Raw genomic sequence first — 25113 nt, forward strand, 5'->3', positions numbered from 1 at the left:
ACAGCATGAATAAACAGTCGTTCCTTTACCAGCTTCTCTTTTTTCTCTTAAAGTGTTAAAGCTTAGAGTCCTCTGTCTTGAAGACTTTCCCATGTCAGAAAATTTCCTGACTGTTACACAGCGTTAAACTTCTTAAGAAAAGTCCATATTAACAATTACATGTTTCTTTTTTTTTTTGTTAAATAACAACAAATCCCATATTCTGTTTATTCACATAATCTGTCACTTCATTTACGTAATCTGTTATTATAGACCCGATAATGTATTTAAAAAATGGCATTAATTAATTAATATAAATGTGTGATTTGCAGCTGGACTACTGTCAGAGCTGCTGTTATAGAAAATTAATCAACCCCTTCTGACCAATCAGAATCCAGAATTCAACACTGTTGTGGTCTAATGCAATTTACTTGTGTATGATTTAATATCCAGATCATTTTCTATTTAATAATTTCGATGAGTTGTAATTTTTCAGGAGATTAATTCAGGATATCTTGACTCCCACTAGAAAAGGCCAGTGTGGGTGATGATACTGTCTACTCAGAGGTGAAGCACAACATGGAGGTAAGATTCACGACATTTACAGTATAAATCTTAAAAGACAAACCAAACACCATGAAGTAAGAAATAGTTGGTGCATTGGGTAGAACTTGGCATCTAGCAGTTACAGTATTCACGTACACAAAACCCCGCCTTACAGAATATGAAAGAGTTCATCCATGTTAGATTGGTAGCTGTCTAGATAACTTTCCATCATCTCATTCTACTTGGACAGTTATGACATAGTTAGCTATGAACATGCAAAATACTGACATGCCAAATAAATAACTGATTTCTTGCTGCGGTCACGGAGTCAAAAAATTTAACTAATTTGTAACATCAATGAAAGCAGTATGAGGAGAAATGTATTTATAAAGATATTTATTGCAATCTCTTTCTTTCTCTCTGCAGTGAGCCGTGTGTCTGTGTCCACTGATGAAGCTACAGTTATCAAACAGATCGCTGGAAAACTGTGATCTGTGTTTGTCTACAGTTTTTACTAAAATGCTCAGAAACTAAAGTTTGCTCATCCCATTTCTCTACACAGGAACATTACTTATTATTTTTTTTTACTGCTTTTCCTTTTCTAATTATTATGTACACTTATTATTAAGGGCAGAAATACAATTAATTTTATATACATGTGGCTCATTTGTGTATTTAGACACATTTAAAAAGAAATTCTTAATACAACTAATTTTATTAATGCACTTTTAACTGGATACATATACAAGTAAAAGAAAAATAAAAAAACACTGTATGGACAAAAGTATTGGGACACCTGACCATTACACCAACAGGGATTTTAATGACATCACATTCTAAATACATTAATATGGAGCTGGTCCCCCCTTTGCAGCTCTAACAGCTTCCACTCTTCTGGGCAGGCTTTCCACAAGATTTGTGTGTTTCTGTGGGAATTTTTGCCCATTCATCCAGTATAGCATTTCTGATATCAGGCACTGCTTTTGGACAAGAAGGCCTGGCATTCCATTCCAGTTCATCCTAAAGGTGTTGATTGGCGTTGAGGTCAGGGCTCTGTGCAGGCCAGTCAAATTCTTCCACACCAAACTCATCCAAGCATGTCTTTATGGACCCTGCTTTGTTGAGGTTGGTTTGTTGGGGCGCAGTCATGCTGGAATAGAAAAGGACCTTCCCCAATCTGTTCCCACAAAGTTGGAAGAATATTATTGTCCAAAATGTCTTGTTATGCTGAAGCATTAACAAGCATTAACATTTCCCTTCCCTGGAAGTAAGGGGCCTAGTCCAACCCTGAAAAACAGCCCCATACCATTATCCCTCCTGCACCAAACTTTACAGTTGGCACAATGCAGGCAGGTACTGTTCTCCTGGCATCTCCTGCCAAACCCAGACTCGCCCATGAGACAAACAGAGAAGCGTGATTCTTCACTCCATAGAACACATTTCCACTGCTCTAGAGTCCAGTGGTGGCGTGCTTTACACCACTCCATCCGACACTTGGCATTGTACCTGTTGACGTGAGGCTTACATGCAGATGCTCGGCCATGGAAACCCATTCCATGAAGCCCCCGCTGCACAGTTTTTGCACTGATATCAATGCCAGTGGAAGTTTGGAAATCTTCAGTTATGGAATCAGCAGAGCATTGGCGACTTTAATGCACCATGTGCCTCAGCACTCAGTGACCCCGCTCTGTGACTTTACGTGGTCTTCCGCTTCATGGCTGAGTCGCTGATGTTCCTACACGTTTCCACTTTCCAATAATACCACTTACAGTTGACCGTGGAATTTCTAGCCGGGATAAAATTTCACGAACTGACTTATTACAAAGGTGGCATCCTATCACAGTACCACGCTTGAATTCACTGAGCTCTTCAGAACGACTCATTTTTGTAAATGCTTGTTTGTAAATGCAGACTGCATGATTAGGTTCTTGATTTTATACACCTGTGGCAATGGGTCTGATTGAAACACCTGAATTCAGTAATTAAGAGGTGTGTCCCAACACTTTTGTCCATATAGTGTATGTATTTTAGGGTACAAAAATATCTGTATAAAGTTATAAAAATGGTTTCTCCCATTTTTAAAGCATCAAGTAAGGTCAGACACGTTGCTCTAAAATACCTATTTTTCTGTTACTCATATACTAATTCCATTGAACGTACATTAATACAAATAATTTAATATACATATGGTTCATTATACTTATTTGCTCATATACTTGCACTTCAGTGCTTTTGGTTGGTTTTCGGTTGGATACGAACACTTGGTATCTGGTACTGCACACACCAAAGAAGAAGAAACATTGAAGTATGTAAGTCTGCCACTGTTTTCTTACACAAAGTGAGTTATTCTTGTTGATGTACAAACTTCACTGATGAAAGAATGAATTAACATGAAAGTAAAGTTGGCTGGGATGAATATTTATATTTGTGGTTCTGCAACATGCTGTCCTGGATCATTGCTGCCATAATGCCATAATTGCTGTTGATCTATACACACACACACACACACACACATACCTTTTTAAATACATGTTGTTTTTGAAAATTTTCTCTTTATAGTTTACATTTTTCTAACCATTTTCATTGTTTATTTTTATGCCTTTACAAATGACCTGACGCTTTGTTAGTCATCTCACAACGTTCACAATGTCACCTGGAATGACTTTTTTTGTGGCTTAAACAGTGTTTTATGCATGCGCAATGTACAAGACAAAGAGGAGGCTTACGTTAGAGAACTTGTTTTATACTTCCATATAAAACAAACTTTTATACCAACAGCTCTTGTAGAAAGGATAATATCACTGATATGTCACAGGAAATAGAGTCTTCGCCACGGGTTGTGCACCAGGCAGAGAAGACTGACCATTTAAGGGCATAGAGGCGTCTCATGGATGGGGCTCTAGCCTGTGAAATAGTGTTTAGGACACTTTCAGGGAGATCTACTGATTCCTGTCGAGAGGCCAAAGGTGCAACGCCCACAACTCGGGTTGGGGGTGCCAAATTGTCCTGTTCGCCTGAGAGAGGAGGTCCCACCTCAGGGGAATGGGCCACGGGGCCGCCGTAAGCAGCTGATATAGCTCCGAGAACCAAAGTTGGTTTCTCCAGAGCGGAGCCACTAGGAGGACTCTGTGTTTGTGGTCCCTGATTCGTCTGACTACCTGAGGGATCAGAGCGATTTGGGGGAAAGCATACAGGAGGAGGTTTGGCCAATCGTGGGCCAACGCATCCTCGCTGTTCGAAAAATACATCGGGCAGTGAGACTTGTCTTTTGAGGCTAAGAGGTCGACCTCTGCCTTGCCAAACACCTCCCAGATTTTCTGAATCGTCTGCGGGTGGAGCATCCACTCCTCTGAGGGGATGTTGCTCCGAGATAGCACGTCTGCTCCCTGGTTCAGCATGCCAGGGACATGTGCTGCCATCAACAACCGCAGATTGAGATGTGCCCACTCCAAGAGGCATTTTACCATCTCGAAAAGGCGTTTCGAGGAGAGCCCGCCTTGGCGATTTATATATGCGACCACTGTCATGCTGTCCAAGCGGACTAGCATGTGGTGCCCTTTCAGGTCCGGCAAGAAGGTCTGAAGGGCTCGACATACTGCCTCCATCTCGAGGCAGTTGATGTGTAGCCGTCCTTCTGCGACCGACTAGGAGCCGAAGGCCGGTTTGCCCTCACACAGAGCTCCCCAACCCATGTTGGAAGCATCTGTCGAGACAACCTTCCTTCTGTGAACAATGCCCATGGTTACGCCCTGCTTGAACCATTGGGGTTCCTTCCAGGGGGGCAGAGCCAGTACGCAGGTCTGGGTCACCCTGATACGAAGGTAACCATGACGCCACGGTCTCATGCGAAGCAGGCCCAACCGTAGTACTGGTGATGCGAAGGGCTCCAATTATGAAGGAGACGACGAGCTGCTGTATGACTAGCGCACGTTCTGGTGCGACTGCAGCCCTCATGTGGACTGAGTCGAAAACTGCCCCCAGGAACAAAGTTCATTGGCTGGGGGACAGTGAGATCTCGGAGAAATTGACCCTGAGTCCTAGGCACTCCAAGTGGCTGAGGAGGAGGGATCTGTGGCACACTAGCTCGGCCTCTGACTGGGCTAAGATGAGCCAGTCATTGAGGTAATTCAGAATGCGGATTCCCTTCTGTCTCAGCCGCATCTATGCACTTCGTAAAAGTGCGAGGAGCCAGGGACAGTCCAAAAGGCAGGACAGTGTATTGATAAGCCACTCCCTCGAAGGTGAATCTCAAGAATCGTCTGTGCTGGGGGGCTACCTGGATGTGAAAGTATGCATCCTTCAGATCCAGAGAAAAGAACCAGTCCCCTGGGCGTATTTGCGAGAGAATCTGATTCAAAGTAATCATCCTGAACGGCCGCTTCATGAGCGCGCGGTTCAGGTGTCTGACATCGAGGATTTGAGGGACGAGGAAGTAGCAGCTCTAAAATCCTGACTCGCTCTGTGCTGGTGGAACCGTTTCTACGGCACCCTTCACCAGTAGGGCCATCACCTCAGAGCGTAGGACATGAGCATCCTTGCCCTGCACTAAGGTGTGAACCACACCGCTGAATCACGGGGGTCTTCGAGCAAACTGGAGTGAGTAACCTCGCTTTATAATCCCCAAAACCCAATCTGACACTCTGGGGATGGCCTGCCAGGCCTCTGCCCGTGTGACGAGGGGTTGGATTGGTTCGAGTGGCAGATCGCCGTGAGGTAACCTGACACTCGTTATAAGTGGAAGAGGAATTTTGTTGTTACAACAGCGGCTGCTTGTGTGGGCACTTTCAGAATGGGCCCAGTGTCCACAACAGCATTAATAAACACACTGCCACCGGCACCCGGAACAGAACGGGGTGCTTGGGGGCATAACAGAGATCGTTTGGGCGTGGTCCGGCGATGGCGAGACTTTGCCCCCTCCTCTTCCTGTCTGGCAGATCAGGATGACTCCCGAGGCGCAGGATCCAGCATCAGCTTGGGCCGGGGTGCTTGGCGTCTCAAAAATGAGCGGCGTCTGGCTGAGCGGGAGTTCTGCGGAGGCTCAGGCTTTTGGGCAGGCTGAGCCGGCTGCTGTGCTGGAGCAGGCTTGGGGCGACTGGTGGCGATCGCAGAGATTGAGCGCTTTGGCAAGAAGTGTCGCAATGCCTGGGACAACTTCTGTGCAGCAGTAAAGCATTCTGCAAACCGTCCAGACAGCCCCGAGGGAGAAACCGGAGAATCCAGAAAGGGAACATTGTCCGCCTCTTTAATCTCCGTCAGGTTCAGCCATAAGTGGTGCTCCAACACCACTAGATTGGCCATAGACCTCCCTATGGCCTGAGCTGTCACCTTCGTAGCTCAAAGGGCCAGGTCCGTTGCACTGTGTAGTTCCTTAAAAGCTATTATATTTTATTAAACTGAAACTCTGTTAAATATCATCTCCATAACTCATTGCATTTTTAACTATAATGGGAAAAGCCTCTGGTTACCGAGTTAGATGTCATTTTAAAAGATTAAAACTTGAATGAGATAATGCAAAATACAGGTGTGTACAGACTGTTCTCAATGTACATGAGCAGACTGAACAGTGATAAGATATATTTTAATCAGTAATCAGTAATAGTTTAAATCTATTACAGTGTGGAGAAGGTCAGGACTAAAATTATACTGCAGTTACCACTAGACGGAGTCAAAGGCATTTTAGTTTCACTTTTCAATCACTGGCCACCACATGTTGAGTTACTGCAGCCTTCCTGTCAGCTCCAACCAGTCTGGCCATTCTCCTCTGACCTCTCTCATCAACAAGCTGTTTCTTTCTGTCTTTTTGTTTGTGTAATCTATATAGACTGTTGTGTGTGAAAATCCCAGGAGATTTCTGAAATACAAGTTACTGCATGAGGTTATGAATTGTGCCCCTGCCACATGATTGGCTGATTGGATAATTGCACGAATGAGCAGGTGCATAGGTGTTCCTAATAAAGTGGACAATGAGAATATAATGTACATTTAGATATTTTGCCTATTTGCAGCACTGTTACTCAGTGTGTTATTCTTTAATACAAATGAGTTTAATCCTAGTAAAGTGAAACATTATAGGTTTTACAGTGTGAGTCTTAAAACAGACTTAATGTGAAAAAGGGAAGAGGAGCGACCACATCTGTGTCAACTAAAATGTAAAGGTGACATATATGTACATTCTCTCTCTCTCTTTCTCTCTCTCTATAAGACCACAGGAAGTTGCAGTGTCTGTGTCTAAAAGGCACTAAATAGAAGCGTGCCACCCAATCCCCCCGCCTTAAAAGAGAACACAGGAAGTGGTAAAGCTTTAACACACTCCTCTGCTCTGTCAGTCAGTCAGTCATTAGAGAGACAGGATGGAGCTGAGTCCACTCCCTGTGATGCTCTGTGAGTAAATGTTCTCTTTGTGTCTTCATTAGAGTGAGTGGTGGGGTATGAAGTTGTTCATCTGCAGTCTGAATGTCCTGAGTGATGAGCTTATTGTGTGATTAGGACATTGTGTGTATTTCAGCATGACTGCTCAGGTGGATCAGTGTATCCATATCTGTTATGAGAAGGGTTTAGTTTGATGTGTAACTACTCTCAGTAACTATGATAGTTCAACAGGTAAGAGTACAAGTAAAGCAAGTTTAAAACACAGGGTTTAAATAATCTGATGAGTGTAAATGAGTCTGTATTGTTGGAATCTGTAGCTGATCTTCTGTGTCCTGCTGTTATCTGCTGCTCAGTGACAACCTCTCATGATCATTTGATCTGCTAAAAGAAAATGACTGGATGTTGTTTGTACTTTCACCAGTGGAAGTCATGGTTGTGACTAACTGAAATGTCTTTAGCTGCTGTGATGAGACTCTGGTGGTCTTTCCTGTACACAGAAAGGTTTTAACAAAACCATGTTAGCATTAACTAGCACTGACTTACTGAGAAAATGCCTTATAACCTACATTTTCATTTTTCTTGCTCTTATGATCTTTGCAGGGAAACATCTCAGTACAGCAAGTTCACTCTAATACACTAATACCAAACTAATGCACAGAGCTTTTTTCTAAATAATCACTAATCATTGTTTACCTATCTGTGTTAAATAAAAATACCAATAACTGTGCAGAAACACTTTTCATTAGTCCTGTACACACACAGAGCAGTGACAGTGTTAGAGGCCTGAGAGCAGAGACCAAGTCGAGGATGTGGTTTATTTTCTATTGTAAGGTAGTGGTGTAAATTCAGCAGTGAAGAAGGGGAGGAGGTGTGAAGGTGAAGGTGTGAAAGCAGCAACTAACACTTAAGTCTTTAACTGTTTAACTCTTTAACTGACACTCACTGAACTCACTTAAAGCCAAAAGTTGTCCAAGCTGAAAATCACCATTTGAAGCCAGAGTCTCCACAGCAGGGCCCGTTTTTTGGAGACAAAATCGTAGTGATAAGATTTCTGAATATACCCGCACTGGCCACTTTATTAGGAACACTATACTATTACTATCCCCCACCCCCTTACCAGAGGTGTTGGAATTTAACAATTGTTTTAAATCTATTACAATGTGGATTAGGTCAGGATTAAAAATATACTGCAGTTACTAGTAGAGTGCGTCAAAGTCATTTTAGTTTCAGTTTTCAACCACAAGCCGCCACCAGTCTGCTCACACTTCTCTGCCCTCTTTTTCCACACTGCAGAAAATCACACTAAAATAGCAGTTACATTTGTCCATCCCCCAAACCAGCCCCCCCACCCGTGTGTGTGTTTGTAAAAGGAAGTGTAGAGTCTAAAATACACCTCTCTCTCTCTCTCTTTAAGAATGTTACAGTGTGAGAGTCCATTGGTTTTATTTCCCAGATCTAAGATTATCACACTTCAATAATAATAATATCTGCTGCATATTTGGTTACTTTGTGCAATAAAGTGAAATAAATGCATTAATGAGCAGAATAGTGACCTTTGTATAAGTTACTGTAGTTTTTATTTATTTATTATTAAGAGAGCTTACTCTCTTTTGTTTATTTCTTACAGATGGTAGTTTAGATTTCCTGAATAAGATTTTAATCGTGTGGGGTCATTGTGCCTAAAATGTGCTGTTTTCATTAATAGACTGAATATTTTCCATATTTATGTCATGTTCTGTTTCTGTTTCCTTTTTAGTGCTGATTTCACTTATACCAGTGGCTCGTGCTCAAGGTGATTTATATATAGTTTATCCTGTATATTGTGTGCATATTTGATTTGTTTTGGGGCTGAGAAGTTTGTGCAGTATTTGTCAGTTTGTTCCTAGTTTATTAATGCAGATTTTATAGCTCTAAACAAAGGAAATAACATTAACTCAGTTATTTTCATTCTTTGTTCTCGTGTGTAGCCGTCTCGAATCTCATGTGTAGATTCACTTTGTGCTCTTGGTAAATTCACCCACACTGTGTGGCTCTTCATTTACTGTTTCTCTTTGTACAAGAATTACTTTCACTTAAGATAAATAGTGTTATATTAGAAATATAGAATTAGAAAGATATTATCTTAGAAACAGACGACCAACAAAAGTTTAGATGTGAATAAACAGTTTTATGCTTACATAGTTTTATGCTGCTTAAATGCATTAACATATTAATTAAAAAACTGCACAAGTTTAATGACAGCAGCACATGAGAACAACTGACATAAATAATGCTAAATAAAATGTTTCATGATGCCCCTGATTTCTGAATAGTAAGTAGGTTATACATATCAGTATCAGCAAGTAAAAAAAAAACATGTACTCATGTCTAAAAAATTATATTATAAATTTAGGTTTATTAACAACAGAATGTTTTATAGGGAGTCCTAAAGCTGTGGTGTCCATAAAGCCTGATACACATGTGTTCACTGGAGAGCGTGTTACTCTCAGATGTGACATACAGAGAGGAGGAAGCACTCAGCGGACATACAGCTGGTATAAAAATAATAACAGACTCACAGACAGCACAATGCAGGAGTTCATAATCCAGTCTCTTAGAGACTCTGACAGTGGTGACTACACCTGCAAAGGACAGGGCAGTGACTCTCAGAGCTCAGAGATCAGTGATGCTGTTACACTGACTGTATCAGGTGAGTCTGTGGGTGTTTATTTCTTATTTAATATGATAACATTATTTTTATGGTCAAGATTTTAAGCTGTCAGTAATTGAGTCCCTGTTTGTTCAATGCTGACTTTCACTTCCCTGTCTAGTAGACACCAATTTCTTTCACAGGAATCATCATCATGTGTTTTGCAGTAGCATTTGGGTTTTATATTAAGGTTGCAGTAGAATTGTGGTGAGTCGGTCTGATTAATAGTACACAGTGAACATTAAGAAAGAAGGCAGTAAATCTCACCTTGTGTTGGCTCTGCCATTATCTGATTTATTAGAAGATCATTTGAGGCATTGGAATTATCAGCATCATCCACATCAGTCTCTGTCTCATCACCTGAGGTAGAAGTCACTCACAGCATTTAAATACGTGCCTCATTATCTTCTCTTCATTTGACTGATGTATGTTCACGCTAACACCGCTGGGGAAATAATCCCCGATTCATTTCTGTTGACTATATTTCTATATTCTATATTTCCTTAGAAAAACACACTTAGAAAAGCATATTTAGCCAGAGAGATGTTTTTTTTTATTTCATATTTATAACATTACTTCGTTTTTTTAAAAGACAAATTTCAGATAGAGCCAAGTAATTTCAAGTACTTATATTGACATGCATGCAAAACTAATTTATTCTTCACTAAAAATCCAGGCTGATCCTACTTTCATGGTTGGACTGAATTGAAAATAATAATGAATGTTTCTCAGCTAGATGATTATGTTTAGCTACAGGATGCCTGTAGATATTTTGGAAAAAGTCCCCAGTCATGGCTTTACTGCAGGAACTCATGCTCTTGCTAATTCTTAAGAAAATGCAGATGATAGTGCAGGATTTTTGGTACATAGAAAATATACTGAATACCAGCCGTGTAAAGTGAAAAGCAGCTCTGACACCTTCATCATTTCATACCAACAGCAAAACCCAAACCGACTGTGAGAGTGAATCCTCAGAGCTCCGTCTACACTGGAGACGCCATCACTCTGAGCTGTGAGCTGCAGCAGTCGACTGGATGGGAGTTTCTCTGGTACAAAAATGATCAGCACTTACAACTTCTGCACAGTGAACAAGCACACACACTTAAAGTGACAGTCATTAACGCAGGAGAAACAGTGTACCAGTGTCGTGTACGCAGGAGAAACTACTACTACTACACAGAGCTCAGTGATCCTGTCAAGATTACAGCGAGAGGTATGTCATGATTTTTTTCCCCCTTCTCACCACAGGTTTGTTAGAAGGGGTAAGAAAATTACTGCTTAACTATTGTAATTCCTTGTTATTCCAGAATGTTCAAAATAATCTTGAAATACATATGCTTTAAAAATATTTGTCATTTGTGGCTGGTGAGATCCAATGCAAAATTTAAAAAAAATGTTATTTAACAAAGAAAAATGAAAGAAGATATAAAGCTGTAACTTTAAGTTTTCGAACATGGGAAAGTCTTCAGGACAGAGGAGTTTATGCTTTGTGGTTTCCCTGTAACATGACAAGATATGTTTGTTTTTTCTTTATTCATTAAAAGAGTAAAAAAAAATGCTAGGTGTAGCGTCTCCACCGGCACCTGCCCGCCAGAGGGAGCCCTCGCCCGAGTTTTGACGCCACCCACGAGGAACACTTCCGGGATTTTACGGACATTTAAGCAGCGCATTCACCGTGCTAGGACGCGAAGTATTGTTTTCGGGACATTATCAAGCCTTTTCTCTCTGCCATCATGTATTTGTTTGCCTTTTGTGTATGACCCTGTTCACGTTTACGGATTACTGCCTGTGCCTAGTGTTTTGGATTTGTTTACCTCACTGACTTTGCTCTTGTTACTTGTTTACGTTTTCTGCCTGCTGATTTGGATTTGTTTGCTATTAAACTGCTGATGGATCCTACACAACCCGCCTCCGGCGATTCGTTACAGAATACTTCGCCTGTTTTGGATCCAGCAGAGTGCGCAAATTTTCAGGCAGTGTTGGCCCGCCAAGGAGCTATCATTCTCGCATATCAGGAGCAACTCGCGGCGCTGCAGGCCGGCCACGAACAGCTCCAGCAAACACCTGTGACTCCCGCTACTTTAACCGCACCGGTGCACAGCGAATCAGCCAGGATGGTGCTCCCGGAGAAATTCGACGGCTCCGCGGAGCACTGCCGAGGTTTTCTGCGGCAATTCGCAAATTTTTTCGCATTTCAACCCCTGGCATACCGGGAGGAGAACACCAATTGTGCCTTCCTCTTGTCCCTGCTCACGGGGAGAGCACTGGACTGGGCCTCGGCCATCTGGGACACCGATCCCCAGGTAAAAACATCCTTCACTTACTTCTCTGAGCCGATCGGTGACGTTTTTGAGTACCCGGCGGGGGGGCGTGGATTACGCTGTGAAATTCCGTACCCTAGCGGCCCAAAGTGGGTGGAATGACCCTGCTCTGCTAGCAGTATTTAGGGAGGGACTACGTCCAGCTTTGCAGGCCGAGTTGGCCTGTCACAGCACGGACGTCACCCTGTCTGAGTACATCACCACAGCTATTCGCCTGGATAACCTCCTCCGCCAGCAATGACGCACGTCTCACCCTCACTATCAACCCTGGGTTCGGGAGGGCTACAGCAGACCACGGGAGGAGGGTCCGGAGCCTATGCAACTGGGCGGCACCAGAGTCTCGCTGGAAGAACGTCAACGTCGGGCACACCGTAATCTATGCTTCTACTGCGGGGGCGCTGGCCACCGGGTTAGCAACTGTCCCGAGAAACCATCTACCTCCAAGGTGAGAGACAATTTCATATTTTCCTGCCTGACACTGAAAGTGACTTTGCACTACACTCAGGGTACTATTGTGGTTCCAGCACTAGTGGACTCTGGGGCGGCCGTCAACCTCATCGACCAACAGCTCGCAGAGGACCTTCATTTTCCCATGCTGCCATGCCAACCCCCCCTGCGAGTGACGGCCGTCGATAACCGTCCCATCGGGGGAGGCCTCATTACTCATCAGACCCGTCCGCTCACCCTACAGGTTGGCCTACTTCACTATGAGGAGACAGCATTTTACATCATCCCCACTCCTTCGAATCCCATCATCCTGGGTTTTCCCTGGCTGCAACTCCATAACCCCGTCATGTCCTGGAAGGAGGGAGAACTGATTAGCTGGTCACCCCACTGCCAGAACCACTGCCTCCGCAAGGTCCAGTCACGGCCATGTCTTTTGACCTCCATTGAAAGTCCCGACACACCAGAGAACATCTCAATACCACACGAATACCAGGATCTACGAGAGGTGTTCAATAAGGAGAGAGCCAGGCAGCTACCCCCCCACCGCCCGTGGGACTGCGCGATTGAGCTGCTGCCCAACGCCATGCCACCCAAGAGTAAGGTTTACCCTCTCTCTCCCCACTTCTCCAGCAGCAGCGGGGTTCTTCTTTGCTGAGAAGAAGGGTGGGGGTCTGCGGCCATGCATCGACTACAGGGGGCTGAATGCGTTGACAGTTCAATACCCCTACCCTCTTCCACTGGTACCAGCAGCCTTAGAGCAACTCAAAGAAGCTCGGATATTCACTAAGCTGGACTTGCGCAGCTCGTACAACTTAGTCAGGATCAAGGAGGGGGATGAGTGGAAGACGGCGTTTCACACCACCAGGGGGCACTACGAGTATCTAGCGATGCCTTATGGACTAACCAATGCCTCAGCAGTATTTCAATCGTTCATAAATGAGATCTTCAGGGATGTACTACACCGCTACGTCATCGCATATATCGACAACATTCTTATCTACTCGTCCACTTATGAGGAACATGTCCACCACGTCAGAGCGGTCCTCACCCGGCTGCTGAAACACCAGCTATACGTCAAGGCTGCTAAATGTGAATTCCACCGAGACTCCATTACCTTCCGCCGGCAAAGTAAAGGCGGTCGCGGACTGGCCCGAACCTACCACAGTCAAAGAATTGCAGCAGTTCCTGGGGTTCGCAAACTTTTACCGGCGGTTCATAAGGAATTACAGCGGCATCACCAACCCAATGACATCACTCCTGCGGGGAAAACCACGGCATCTACGTTGGACGGAACCGGCCCGATCCGCATTCGCCCGGCTAAAGGCTAGCTTTACCACAGCACCGATCTTGAGGCACCCAGACCCCAGCCTGCCCTTCATCATCGAGGTGGATGCCTCCAGCTGCGGGATCGGGGCCGTTCTCTCACAGCGTCATGGAAGTCCAGGAAAAGTTTATCCTTGTGCTTACTTTTCCCGAAAGCTAACCCCAGCTGAAGCTTACTATGACGTCGGCAATCGGGAGCTCCTTTCTATCAAGGAAGCATTAGTAGAATGGCGGCATTGGTTGGAAGGAGCGTGTCACCCATTCATAGTGTTAACTGACCATCGTAACCTGAAATACCTGCGTAATGCTAAGAGACTGAACCCAAGACAAGCTTGATGGGCACTGTTCTTTAGGAACAGTGGACCATACCCTAGGTTGCTTGCATCCGAGAAATGGTGAAGTTCTGTCCAGACAATGGTGTCAAAAAATGGCAGATGATAGCATCTTGAGATGCTGAAATCTTTCAGACCCTGAAAACTACTTTTCCACTCCTCCCACCGTAGGAATAAGTCATCAGGGAGAAGATCATTCCATCCAATATTTCTATGACACAGCTCCTGTAAAATACACTTTCCTTTCAAAAGGAAAGGAGCAATAAACCCAAAGAAGCAACAATTGACAAAATACCTCGATGTGTTGAAGGCTGATCTTTCAGTTTGATGTCAAAACTGAATGTGTCCTCTTTCGTAGACCACTGAATGCCAAGAACATATCCTGTTACTTCAGGACTCAGGTTAAGCGGTTTGGTAGTTACTACACACTCTGAAGAATCCACAAAGTGTAGAACTTCTTTCTCATTTGACTTAAATTTATGAAGGCGTAACCCTCCATTCTTGCACAAGGTTTGAGCTTCAACAATTAACTTCTTCGCTTCCTGAATCGATGGAACTGAAATCAAACCGTCATCAACATAAAAATTCTTCTTCACGAAAGATGAATCTATGGGATACTCAGACTTGTACTTCTCTGCTAGATATTTAAGACCAAAGTTGGAGCACCCAGGTGATGAAGCAGCGCCAAAAAGGTGTACCGTCATACTTTATTCTTGGGGTTTTCCTTCCAAGTCTCCCTTCTCCCACCATAAGAATCTCAAGTAGTTTCTTTCATCAGGAGGAACATGAAATTGATGGAACATTTTTTCAATATCACATGTCAAGGCAACAGCTTCCTTCCTGAACCTGCAAAGTACTCCCACCACAGAATTGATCAAATCTGGACCAGTGAGAAGAGTGTCATTAAGAGAAATGCCACTTGCCTCTTGAAAGGAAGGGGCAATTGAAAATGTCCATCTTCTTTATGTTTGTTATCACTAAGAAGGCGTATAAAGCAGACGTCTTCCTGGGACACATTTGTTCTCATAGCTCTTCTCGTTAAAGTCTGACTCTAATGCTTTTAAAACATCATTAGCTGCTGGAACTGACAGCTCTTTCACGGAGACTTGATGAATGAAACTTTGACTTCCTTGTCTATCCAGGTGTGGATTACAAAGGCCTATGATGCTCCAACCCAGCTCTGTTTTCTGTGCAAAAGGCTCATTTTCATTGCCGATAATGACCTCTAAGGGAGCCAATGCTGAAGGACAATCGTATCCAATCAACAATCCTATGACACAACTCTGGAGTGGTGTAAACTCATTGGCTATGTGCTTAAAGTGAGGCCATTGTAACGCAGTCTTTCTGGTTGGAATATGAGCTTTGTCTACAGGAATAAAGTCACATGTATAGACTTGATGTACTTGGATACATTTCCCACCTTGGAGCCCTCGAACTCGCAAGCCACTAACCTTATTACTTGCAGTGACTGTATCTATAGTCGTCATAGTACTGAGTCTCAGCTTCACTGCTTGACTGCATACTTGGAGCTCATCAAGAAAATCCTTCAGAATAAAAGTTGTCACTCTGTGTATCAAGTAAAGCATATATAAGAATCTCGTTTTGTGGCTCTTCCATTGTTGAAATAAAGACAGGAACAATACTAGAGGTAGCAGAAGCCAGTTGTGTTACTACATGAGACATAACCCTTTGAATTTCTTGACTTGTATGCACTTCTGTAGAAGTAACATCCATTCTTGATACTTTCACAGGTCCTTTGTCTTTATCTTCGTGCAAGCAAGTTGGATGACGCAAGCCACATGTGCCACAAATATGCCGTCTTTTGCAGTCTTTTGAAATGTGCCCCTTTCTCAGACATCCAAAACAGATGTGATTCTCACGAATAAAAGACCTTTTGCCCTCCATGGGCTTTTCTGCAAAGATAGGACATTTAGCGATATTATGTGCTTCACTCTTACAAACAGGACATGGTGATGTTATCTTATATTCTGGCCTTGTTGAATCTTTAACTTGGGCCTTTATGTTGAAAGCTTTGGCTCTTTTAGGAAATCTCTCATCTGAAACCTTAGAACTCAGAAGTGGAGAAGTGAAAGGATTACAAGCTATCTTAGACTCCTGCAAGAATTCTGCAAATCGATTAAAGGTTGGATAATCACCAGTCATGTCCAACTGTTCAACCACAATTTTGTTCCATTTGCGCACGATCCACTCTGGTAATTTCTTGAGTAATTTATAATTTTCCTCACAATCATTCAGAATAGCCAATCCTTTGACATGTGGAATAGCTTCAACATAGCCTTGTAAGAAATCAGTGAATTCTCGCAAGGAAAGTGGATCATTTGCTCCCACCTTAGGCCATCTCATAAGTTTTTCTTGAAAGGCTCGGTGAACAATAAAGGAATTTCCATACCTCTCCTCAAGGACCCTCCAGGCACCCTGATATGTATCTTCAGAGTTCCTATAAAAGAACCCTTCCACAGCCTTGCGAGCTTCTCCAGCAAGATAGGTTTTCAAGTAAAACATTTTCTCACTCGCTGGAATTGATTTACAATCAATAAGTGCAGTGAAAGACATTTTCCAATAAATGAACTTCAGAGGAGCACCAGTTGAAAAAAGTTGTTGGTTCTGGGACAGATAAGCGACTTATACTAAGTTTACTAGTACTTGGGCTAAATTCTCTGTCCCTTGAATTGTCCTTACATCATGAAATACTTGTTGAGAATGGAATGACCAGGTGCTGTGTCTAACCACGGCCGACGTGAGGAAGACTCTACACAGAGTCAACCCACGAAAGGCTGCTGGACCAGACAACATTCCTGGCAGGGTACTCAGGGGATGTGCAGACCAGTTGGCAGATGTTTTCACGGACATCTTCAACACCTCCCTGAGCAGCACCATTGTTGTTGCGACGTGCTTCAAGGCCACCACCATCGTCCCCGTGCCAAAGAAGTCTTCAGTGTCCTGCCTCAATGACTACTGTCCCGTTGCACTTACACCCATCATCATGAAGTGCTTCGAGAGGCTCATCATGAGGCACATCAAGACCCTGCTGCCTCCCTCACTGGACCCCCTGCAATTCGCTTACCGTCCCAACCGCTCAACAGATGACGCCATCACCACCGCCCTCCATCTGGCCCTCACCCACCTGGACAATAAAGACACTTATGTTAGAATGCTGTTCATGGACTTCAGTTCAGCATTTAACACAATCATTCCTCAGCACCTGATTGGAAAGCTGAACCTGCTGGGCCTTAACACCTCCCTCTGTAACTGGATCCTGGACTTCCTGACTGGGAGACCTCAGTCAATCCGGATCGGGAACAGCATCTCCAACACCACCCCACTGAGCACTGGAGCCCCACAGGGCTGTGTGCTCAGTCCATTGCTGTTCACTCTGCTGACTCACGACTGTGTAGCAATGCACAGCTCGAATCACATCATCAAGTTCGCCGATGACACGACCGTGGTGGGTCTCATCAGCAAGAACGACGAGGAAGCATACAGAGATGAGGTGCAGCGGCTAACAGACTGGTGCAGAGCCAACAACTTGTCCCTGAATGTGGACAAAACTAAAGAGATGGTTGTTGACTTCAGAAGAGCACAGAGTGACCACTCTCCGCTGAACATTGGCAGCTCCTCCGTGGAGATGGTCAAGAGCACCAAGTTTCTTGGTGTTCACCTGGCGGAGAACCTCACCTGGTCGCTCAACACCAGCTCCATAATGAAGAAAGCCCAGCAGCGCCTGTACTTTCTACGAAGGCTGAGGAAAGCGCATCTCCCACCCTCCATCCTCACCATGTTCTACAGAGGGACTATCGAGAGCATCCTGAGCAGCTGCATCACTGCCTGGTATGGGAATTGCACTGTCTCAGATCGCAAGACCCTGCAGCGGATAGTGAGGACAGCTGAGAAGATCATCGGGGTCTCTCTTCCCTCCATCTCGGACATTTACACCTCTCGCTGCATCCGCAAAGCCACCAGCATTGTGGATGACCCCACACACCCCTCTCACACACTCTTCACCCTCCTGCCATCTGGTAAACGGTACCGGAGCATTCGGGCCCTCACAACCAGACTGTGCAATAGTTTCTTCCCTCATGCCATCAGACTCCTCAACACCTAGAATTGGACTGAAGGAAGGAACACACACACATACATATACACACATATGACACATATCGACTGTGTCTTCCATTTTGTCTGCCTACAACTTAAATCGAAAACTTACATCAGACTTATAATCTAGACACTTAAATATTTAGCATGGAGAATAAGTCAAATCATATATGCAACACGCTTATAAATTCCTTGACACTCAACACTTTGGCATGTTTATATTACGTATACCATAAGTATAAATCCAGCATTAAACTATGGCAATCAATACCTTGTAAAGGATTACTAAGTCAATAACTTCACCTTCATTAATGGTCACCCTTCATTCATAAAACTTGATGTAAAATTGCTTACAAAATTTGCTTACAAATTTGCTTACAACTACAAAACTACAAATCTCTTTAATTATAAAAGTTTTGACTTAATCCAAAAGCTATAACCACAGAGTCCCTTTTTTTTAACCTCTGAGTCCGTACCAACAACGTTGATTTACAGTCACCTTTCAGTCTTTCATGAATGAAGAGCATTCCAAGTTGTTGACTGTACGAGGTTGCAGTCCTATCAAGGAATCAGTCTCTTACTAACGCGATGCAAACATCGATGACACGATGAAAACATTAGCTGCAGCGTCAAGTCCCACTCATGCCACAACAGCCACGTGATGAAGTCGCCATCTTTAGCAGCAAGTTTTACTGTAGCAGCCCTTCAGCGTCGAACAAATGAGGCAGAGAGGTTTGACGGGTACATTCGATTTATTTTACTCAGATGCAATAAACTTCACTACTGAAGTATTCGTTGTCTCAATTCTTTGTTGCAAATTCTCTCCATGCATCACTACCATTGATTGACTTCATAGCACCATAACAATAAGATCACAGCACCGTAAAACTACAAAGACAACAAATAAAAAAACAAGCAAACAAAAAACAAACCTTGCTCTGCTTGCCGAAGGGATACTAAAGCTGAAAGCTGAAATCATTCTCTCGAGCTGTACCTGTTAGCTCGTGAACAAAAGTGGATTATTCTTGCTCTACTTCGTTTCAATTATATTCTATACATTTATTACTCCCTGTAGTGGCAACGCCAAGCAAAGCGAGTTAAAGGGGAAGGTCATTACAATCTTCACTTCCTTACAGTCTAAACTCAACATACTATATTGAATAGAATAATAAGTAGTTACAAATATTATATATGGAAATATGTTGTAAATACTGATAACATGGTTACATGTGTGTAACTAAACACCTGAACTCCACAAACTGTTGTAAAGTATTGAGGGTTAAACACAAATTTACTGTAATTAAAAACATAAAAAACCTGCCCCATGCTGTAATCTTTATTATAATTTTTCATTTCAGTTAAAAATTTTTTTATCCATAGTTAATATTTGTTACTATTACTCACTCCTTGGTTGGTCTTTTGTAGTTAAACAGGGCTGTGTAAAATTGTAAAAGTGTTTCTGTAAGAAACTGCTGACAAATTTTAGTTATACTGACGGTATCAGGTGAGTGTGTGAGGTTTTTTTTGGGAAACATAAAAATGTGCAATTAGACATTCATGAAAAAAAAAATGAATTTGGAAAAAAAAAATCATTTTGTATTTCCTGTGTAACAGAGAGACCACGGGCAGTACTGAGTGTATCCCCACAGAGCTGGGTAACTGAAGGAGACTCAGTGACTCTAAGCTGTGAGGTTACAGACTTCTCTACAGACTGGACATTCAGCTGGTACACAGCTGTTCCCTACAGAGACGGTTTAACTCAAATAAAAATTAATCGTGGCTATAGCATGTATGTGGAGCTCCTCTCAGACAGCAGCAGAGGATCTGGAGGCAACTACACTCTCAGTCCTGCTGCTCTTCATCACACAGGAGTTTATATGTGCAGAGGAGAGAGAGGAGAACCAGCCATTCACACACAGTACAGCAATCCACAGCCACTATGGATCAGTGGTGAGGAAAATTAACTGTTGGGTTGAAGTGTAGAATACAAAAGTGTGAATGTAAGATCAGATTAATGCAACATTTATTTATTTATATGTATTAGGCAGTTAGAGAGCTCTAAGTGCTGGTAGAGGCTTATTGTCACAATTTCCCTTGTGTTCCTCTGTATTTTGTAATGTCTCTGCCCCTTATCATTGGGTAACTTTTCTGGGTAACATACGGGACTCAGGAGATGGTTGAGGATCTATGTGCAAGAGGATTTTATTTTAATTTAAAAGCCAGAAAGGTAGAGCAGGTAAACATTACTGATACATGAATATGCAACCAAACAGGTTTAAATTCAAATCCAAATACAGATACAGATATGACTATTTAGAGCAAAAACAGATGCAGGTACAGATGATATCATTATGTTACACTGTTAGTAAACACAATGCAAATAACAGAGGTGTAAAGCAGGCAAGAGTCAAACACGCTGAAACACCGTACATGAAACCAGAGGACAAATCCAAAAGACTAATCGAAAGACAAGGCAAAGAGTCTAAACAGGGCAATGGCAATCACAAACTAAACACTGCTCAGAACTTGCACAAACCCTGGGTTTAAGACCATGTATAAGACCATGTGCTGGCGTAATATACTCTACAATGAGGAAGTGACCTGGAGGTGGTGTGATAGAGCTAGACTAATACTCAGGCAACAGTGACATCTGGTGATGAAGAGGCATAATGTCCCCCGCTGATGTGATTCCCTGATTGTGTGCACCTGTCCCTCACTGTACAACATTTACTGTAATATTTACAGTAATTTACTAGGAGCAAATCGCAAATGGCAGTAAATAACCATAGACATATTTACTGTAAAGTATTCTAATATCTTTACAGAAAATTCCTGTTATTATTTCTCTACATTTCAAGTAATATATTGTAAACTCTGGAAGGAAAATATTTGTAAATATATTTTTAGTATAAAATGAAACATAGTCCAGTACATTGGCTCATTAGTCTCCTCAATCTTGTAAAAGTTACAGCAATTTACTTGTGTTCTGTCGCATTATATTACATGATTCCTCTTCAATTTTTTATTTAAATGGCTCTTTTCTGTGTTTAAGGTGAATCTCCTCCAGTCTCTTTGATCATCAATCCCAGCAGAACTCAACACTTTACTAAAGACTCTCTCTCACTGAGCTGTGAAGACCAGAGTAACTCTACTGGATGGACAGTGAGACGATACACACACAGTGAGGGAGTGTTAGATTGTTCACGGTGGGGATCAGTTACAGGATCTACATGTAAAATCAGCTTCCTCTCCACATCCCACACTGGAGTTTACTGGTGTGAGTCTAAATCTGGAGAAAACAGTAATCCTGTCAACATCACAGTGCATGGTGAGTCTTCATGTAGTGTGTTTACTGTTAAAGGAAAAGGGAAATTATTTAAAGAATATTCAGAACTCTGAGTTTGTAAATGGGGAAAACCGTTCAGGAAGACAACGACAAAAAATTTTTTTCAGTACATTACCCGTAATTTCTATAATTCTGAGTATGGATACATGTATGCTAGTAGTATTAGTAGCTAATAGTAGTAGTATATACTAGTTTTATTAGTACCAGTAAATGAGCATGGAATCAAATCAATTTTCGATATTCATATTTATCTGTGCTGCTGTATCCATAATTCATTTGGATTTTTTTTTCTCATGAGCTAGTGTAGGCAGTTTTCTGTAGACTTGAATTAAATACCTGCAGACTCCACAGGTTTAGAGGATTTTAAGTTATACACTGATAAATTAGAGAACTTTTATTTATATTTTCTACACACACATCATAGTGTGTGGATTTCCTTGTTTGTGATTTTCTGTGTTCTAGATGGTGATGTGATCCTGGAGAGTCCTGTCCATCCTGTGACTGAGGGACATCCTCTGACTCTACACTGTTTATATCGCAACACAAATTCCTCAAACCTCCGAGCTGATTTCTATAAAGATGGATCAGTTCTCCAGACACAGACTACAGGAGAGATGATCATCCAAACTGTCTCAAAGTCAGATGAAGGTTTCTACCACTGTAAACACCCAGAGAGAGGAGAGTCACTGAAAAGCTGGCTCTCAGTCAAAGGTGAGAAATCATTTAAATATTAATTTAAATACAATTGTAACTTGAACTGTGTAGCTTTACATAATGCAAGCTATAGTCCTTACTTTATGTAACTCTGTGTACAATATGCTATGTTATGCATGTGCACACAAGTGTAAATTAATTTATTTGTACATAGATTGAGCTAAAACTTACAAACACTTCATCATTAACAACGTGTTATTATAATGGTTATTTTATTGTGTGTCAGGTCCATCATGTGTAGAAGCTCCATTCTCAGTGCTCATGCTGATCAGTAGTGTAGTGACGGCCTCTCCGTATCTGCTGGTGACCATCATTCTGCTGGTCAAATGTTACAGAGCTCGAGGTAAGAACTCTTTCTGTACGTTCCACATAATGAGCATACTAACTTTACTTAGTGCAAGAAAAACATTTTCACCTTAGGAAAAGTAGAAAGCATTTGACTCACTATTCTCATTTTAAAAGCAAAAATCCACACTTGAATGTTAAAGCACTTGTTCTAAAATGCACTTACAGTAAGATTTAAATGTAAGTAGGATATGATATAAAACACAACATCTGTTTCTGCTGAGGTCTGAGGGTGAATTTACATGTGACAGACGCTTCAAGTGGAGTTACATTTTAACTTCACTAATAATGTACATTATTAAGTAAAAATACTAAAAATAGTGAAGAAGTGTATTTCATAAGTAGATGTGCTGACTTATCCATCATAGTAACAGGCATTAGATAATCTGTATAATTTAGGTTTTAAAAGGAAGAGGTAGCATTTTAATAACACAAAAGGAAATGTTAATAAATTGTTTTTAATAATTGATAAAGAATCTCTGACCTACATTTTGCAGTTACTGAAGATGACTGAATGAATGATGTTCATTTTCTGACACATCTTTTCCTGAAGCTCTGTCACTTGTCACTTCACTGTCATTCATAAGCATTAAAACAAACACCCTTTAAACTGTGTTTAGGATGAGATCAAATGCAGGTTGGTTGCTTTTCTGCCATAAACACCTGGAATAAACTTTGCAATCAAACAAGTGACTTTTTAATTTCTTTAACAGCTCACACTGATGAAGAGAGAATTGAGAATGCAGTCATAGGAGTGAGCAAAGTTCATCTAACAAAAAGACGAAGTGTTTAATGTAAAAATAATTTCATAATTTATTATTCTTTAGGGCTTTGTGGGGTTTTTAAAATAATACTGATTTGTCATTTTAATGTCATGCTGTTATTTGCTCAGCATCTCATAGACACCCTCGTTGTTCTGACTGGATTTGTTTAGCTAAAGCCTGCAAACCTCCTCATGAGGTGAAAGTTACCATGTGTGTAGTTTCTAATAAAGCTTACAGGCTGCTGATGCAGTACAGAGTAAAAATGAACAAATATTCTTTAAAAATATTTATTGGTCAGGAGAAAATTTTATTGTTTTGTCTGAGGATTGAGCTGTGCTTCTGGAAAATAACATCTGACATTTGGGAAATAAATGTGTCTGGTGACCTGCACATTAAAACCTCAAAACATTTCATCTAACTGTAAGGAGGTTTAAGCAAACACAGTAATCTGTGCAAAATGGTTGCTTTAAGTCCAGAAAATATAGAATGATACTCTAATCTGTCAGTTGCTGGACCTCTGTTAAATCACGCCATGAAAGATGGATTGGTTTGTGAAAGGGAAAAGAAAAGCCCTAGATGAGGTCACACACACATCCCAGTCAGGTGCTGGTCATCTGGTCATTGATAAGCTAAATGCAGAAAATATGATGAGGCATATCTTACTCTCGGCTTCACTGTTAATGTGGTTGGTGAGGAGGAGAGACCTATGTGTGTCCTATGTCTTAAAAATTAAGAAGACACATTGAGACGATACGTCCTAATTATGTTCAAAAGCCACTTTTTTTTTTAAAGAAAACTTGATCAATATCATGGGCAGCATAGTCATTTTGTAAAAGCCACTTCAGCAACAACTTCTGGCTTCGTACAAAATTGTGTATCGCGTTGCACAGTGCAAGAAATCACACACGATTGCAGAAGAGTTGATTCTTCCTGCTGCCATAGATATGGTGTCAGTTATGCTTGATGAGGCAAGTGTAACAAAATTAAAGACTATCCCCGTGTCTAATGACACCATATCAAGACTAATTTTTGATAATGCAAATGACTTGGACGAACAGCTCCAATAAAAGGGAAAAGCTTTGCGCTTCAAGTTGACGAGGCCACTGACGGTACCAAGGACAGTTTGTTAACAGCGTATGTGTGTTTCATGCACTATGTGCACCCGATCTAGTTCTTTTCAATGCAACACAACTGTAATTTCAAAAATTTTTAAATTTGTAATTTCAGTTAAAAAATTATTCAATTTTCATGACTTTTAGTGAAAGTAATTGGAGGGGTTTAAAGGGGGCAGGACCAAAAAAGTTTGAGAAGCACTGGTATATGGTATAAACTGCATTATTTCAGAATGAAAATGTGCAGTGTAATATTTTCCAGTGTAGGTTGTATTTTCTGTATAGATGACTACAGTCAGAGTGTTTGGTGAAAAGCCCAGTGTTACTGGAGTTAAAGTAAGTGAGGCTTTGTATGTATGCAATATAAAAACAAGTTTATTGACTGTTATCTGAAATATGGTGGGAACTAATATTGTGTTTTGTGTCTTCTCAGTATTAGTTCTACCACTACTGTATTTGTACTGCTATGTTTTCTTCTATTTCTGTGTGAGATTAGCTCTAGTTGAATTACGAGGAGTAGACTTCCAATCTCCGTTAGACACTGTTGATAGTTTTGTTTGAATTTTCAGCTGTGTGAACTTTAATTGTAGTTGTGTGAGGAGATTTGTGGATGAAATGTTTTGATCTATTAAATAAATGCATCATTATCAGTTCACTGAATTATTTCACCTGGTAGAAAAAATCTATCATAAGAAGTACAAGTAATACAC

General features: G+C 41.8%; 1 protein-coding gene across 1 annotated transcript; it reads left to right on the forward strand.

Annotated features, from left to right (window-relative positions):
* The first annotated feature begins 6875 nt into the window (after positions 1 to 6875).
* Positions 6876 to 25031, forward strand: LOC117597046 (leukocyte immunoglobulin-like receptor subfamily B member 2). The gene is made up of 8 exons (XM_053233339.1): positions 6876 to 6906; positions 8651 to 8686; positions 10524 to 10796; positions 19737 to 20072; positions 21175 to 21450; positions 21931 to 22179; positions 22409 to 22525; positions 23241 to 25031. The coding sequence occupies exons 1-8, from the start codon at positions 6876 to 6878 to the stop codon at positions 23318 to 23320; spliced, it is 1398 nt and encodes a 465-aa protein (XP_053089314.1). The 3' UTR covers positions 23321 to 25031.
* Positions 25032 to 25113: the final 82 nt, after the last annotated feature.

The sequence above is a fragment of the Pangasianodon hypophthalmus genome, chromosome 4 (genome assembly GCF_027358585.1).
Source record: "Pangasianodon hypophthalmus isolate fPanHyp1 chromosome 4, fPanHyp1.pri, whole genome shotgun sequence".
Lineage (NCBI taxonomy): Eukaryota > Metazoa > Chordata > Actinopteri > Siluriformes > Pangasiidae > Pangasianodon > Pangasianodon hypophthalmus.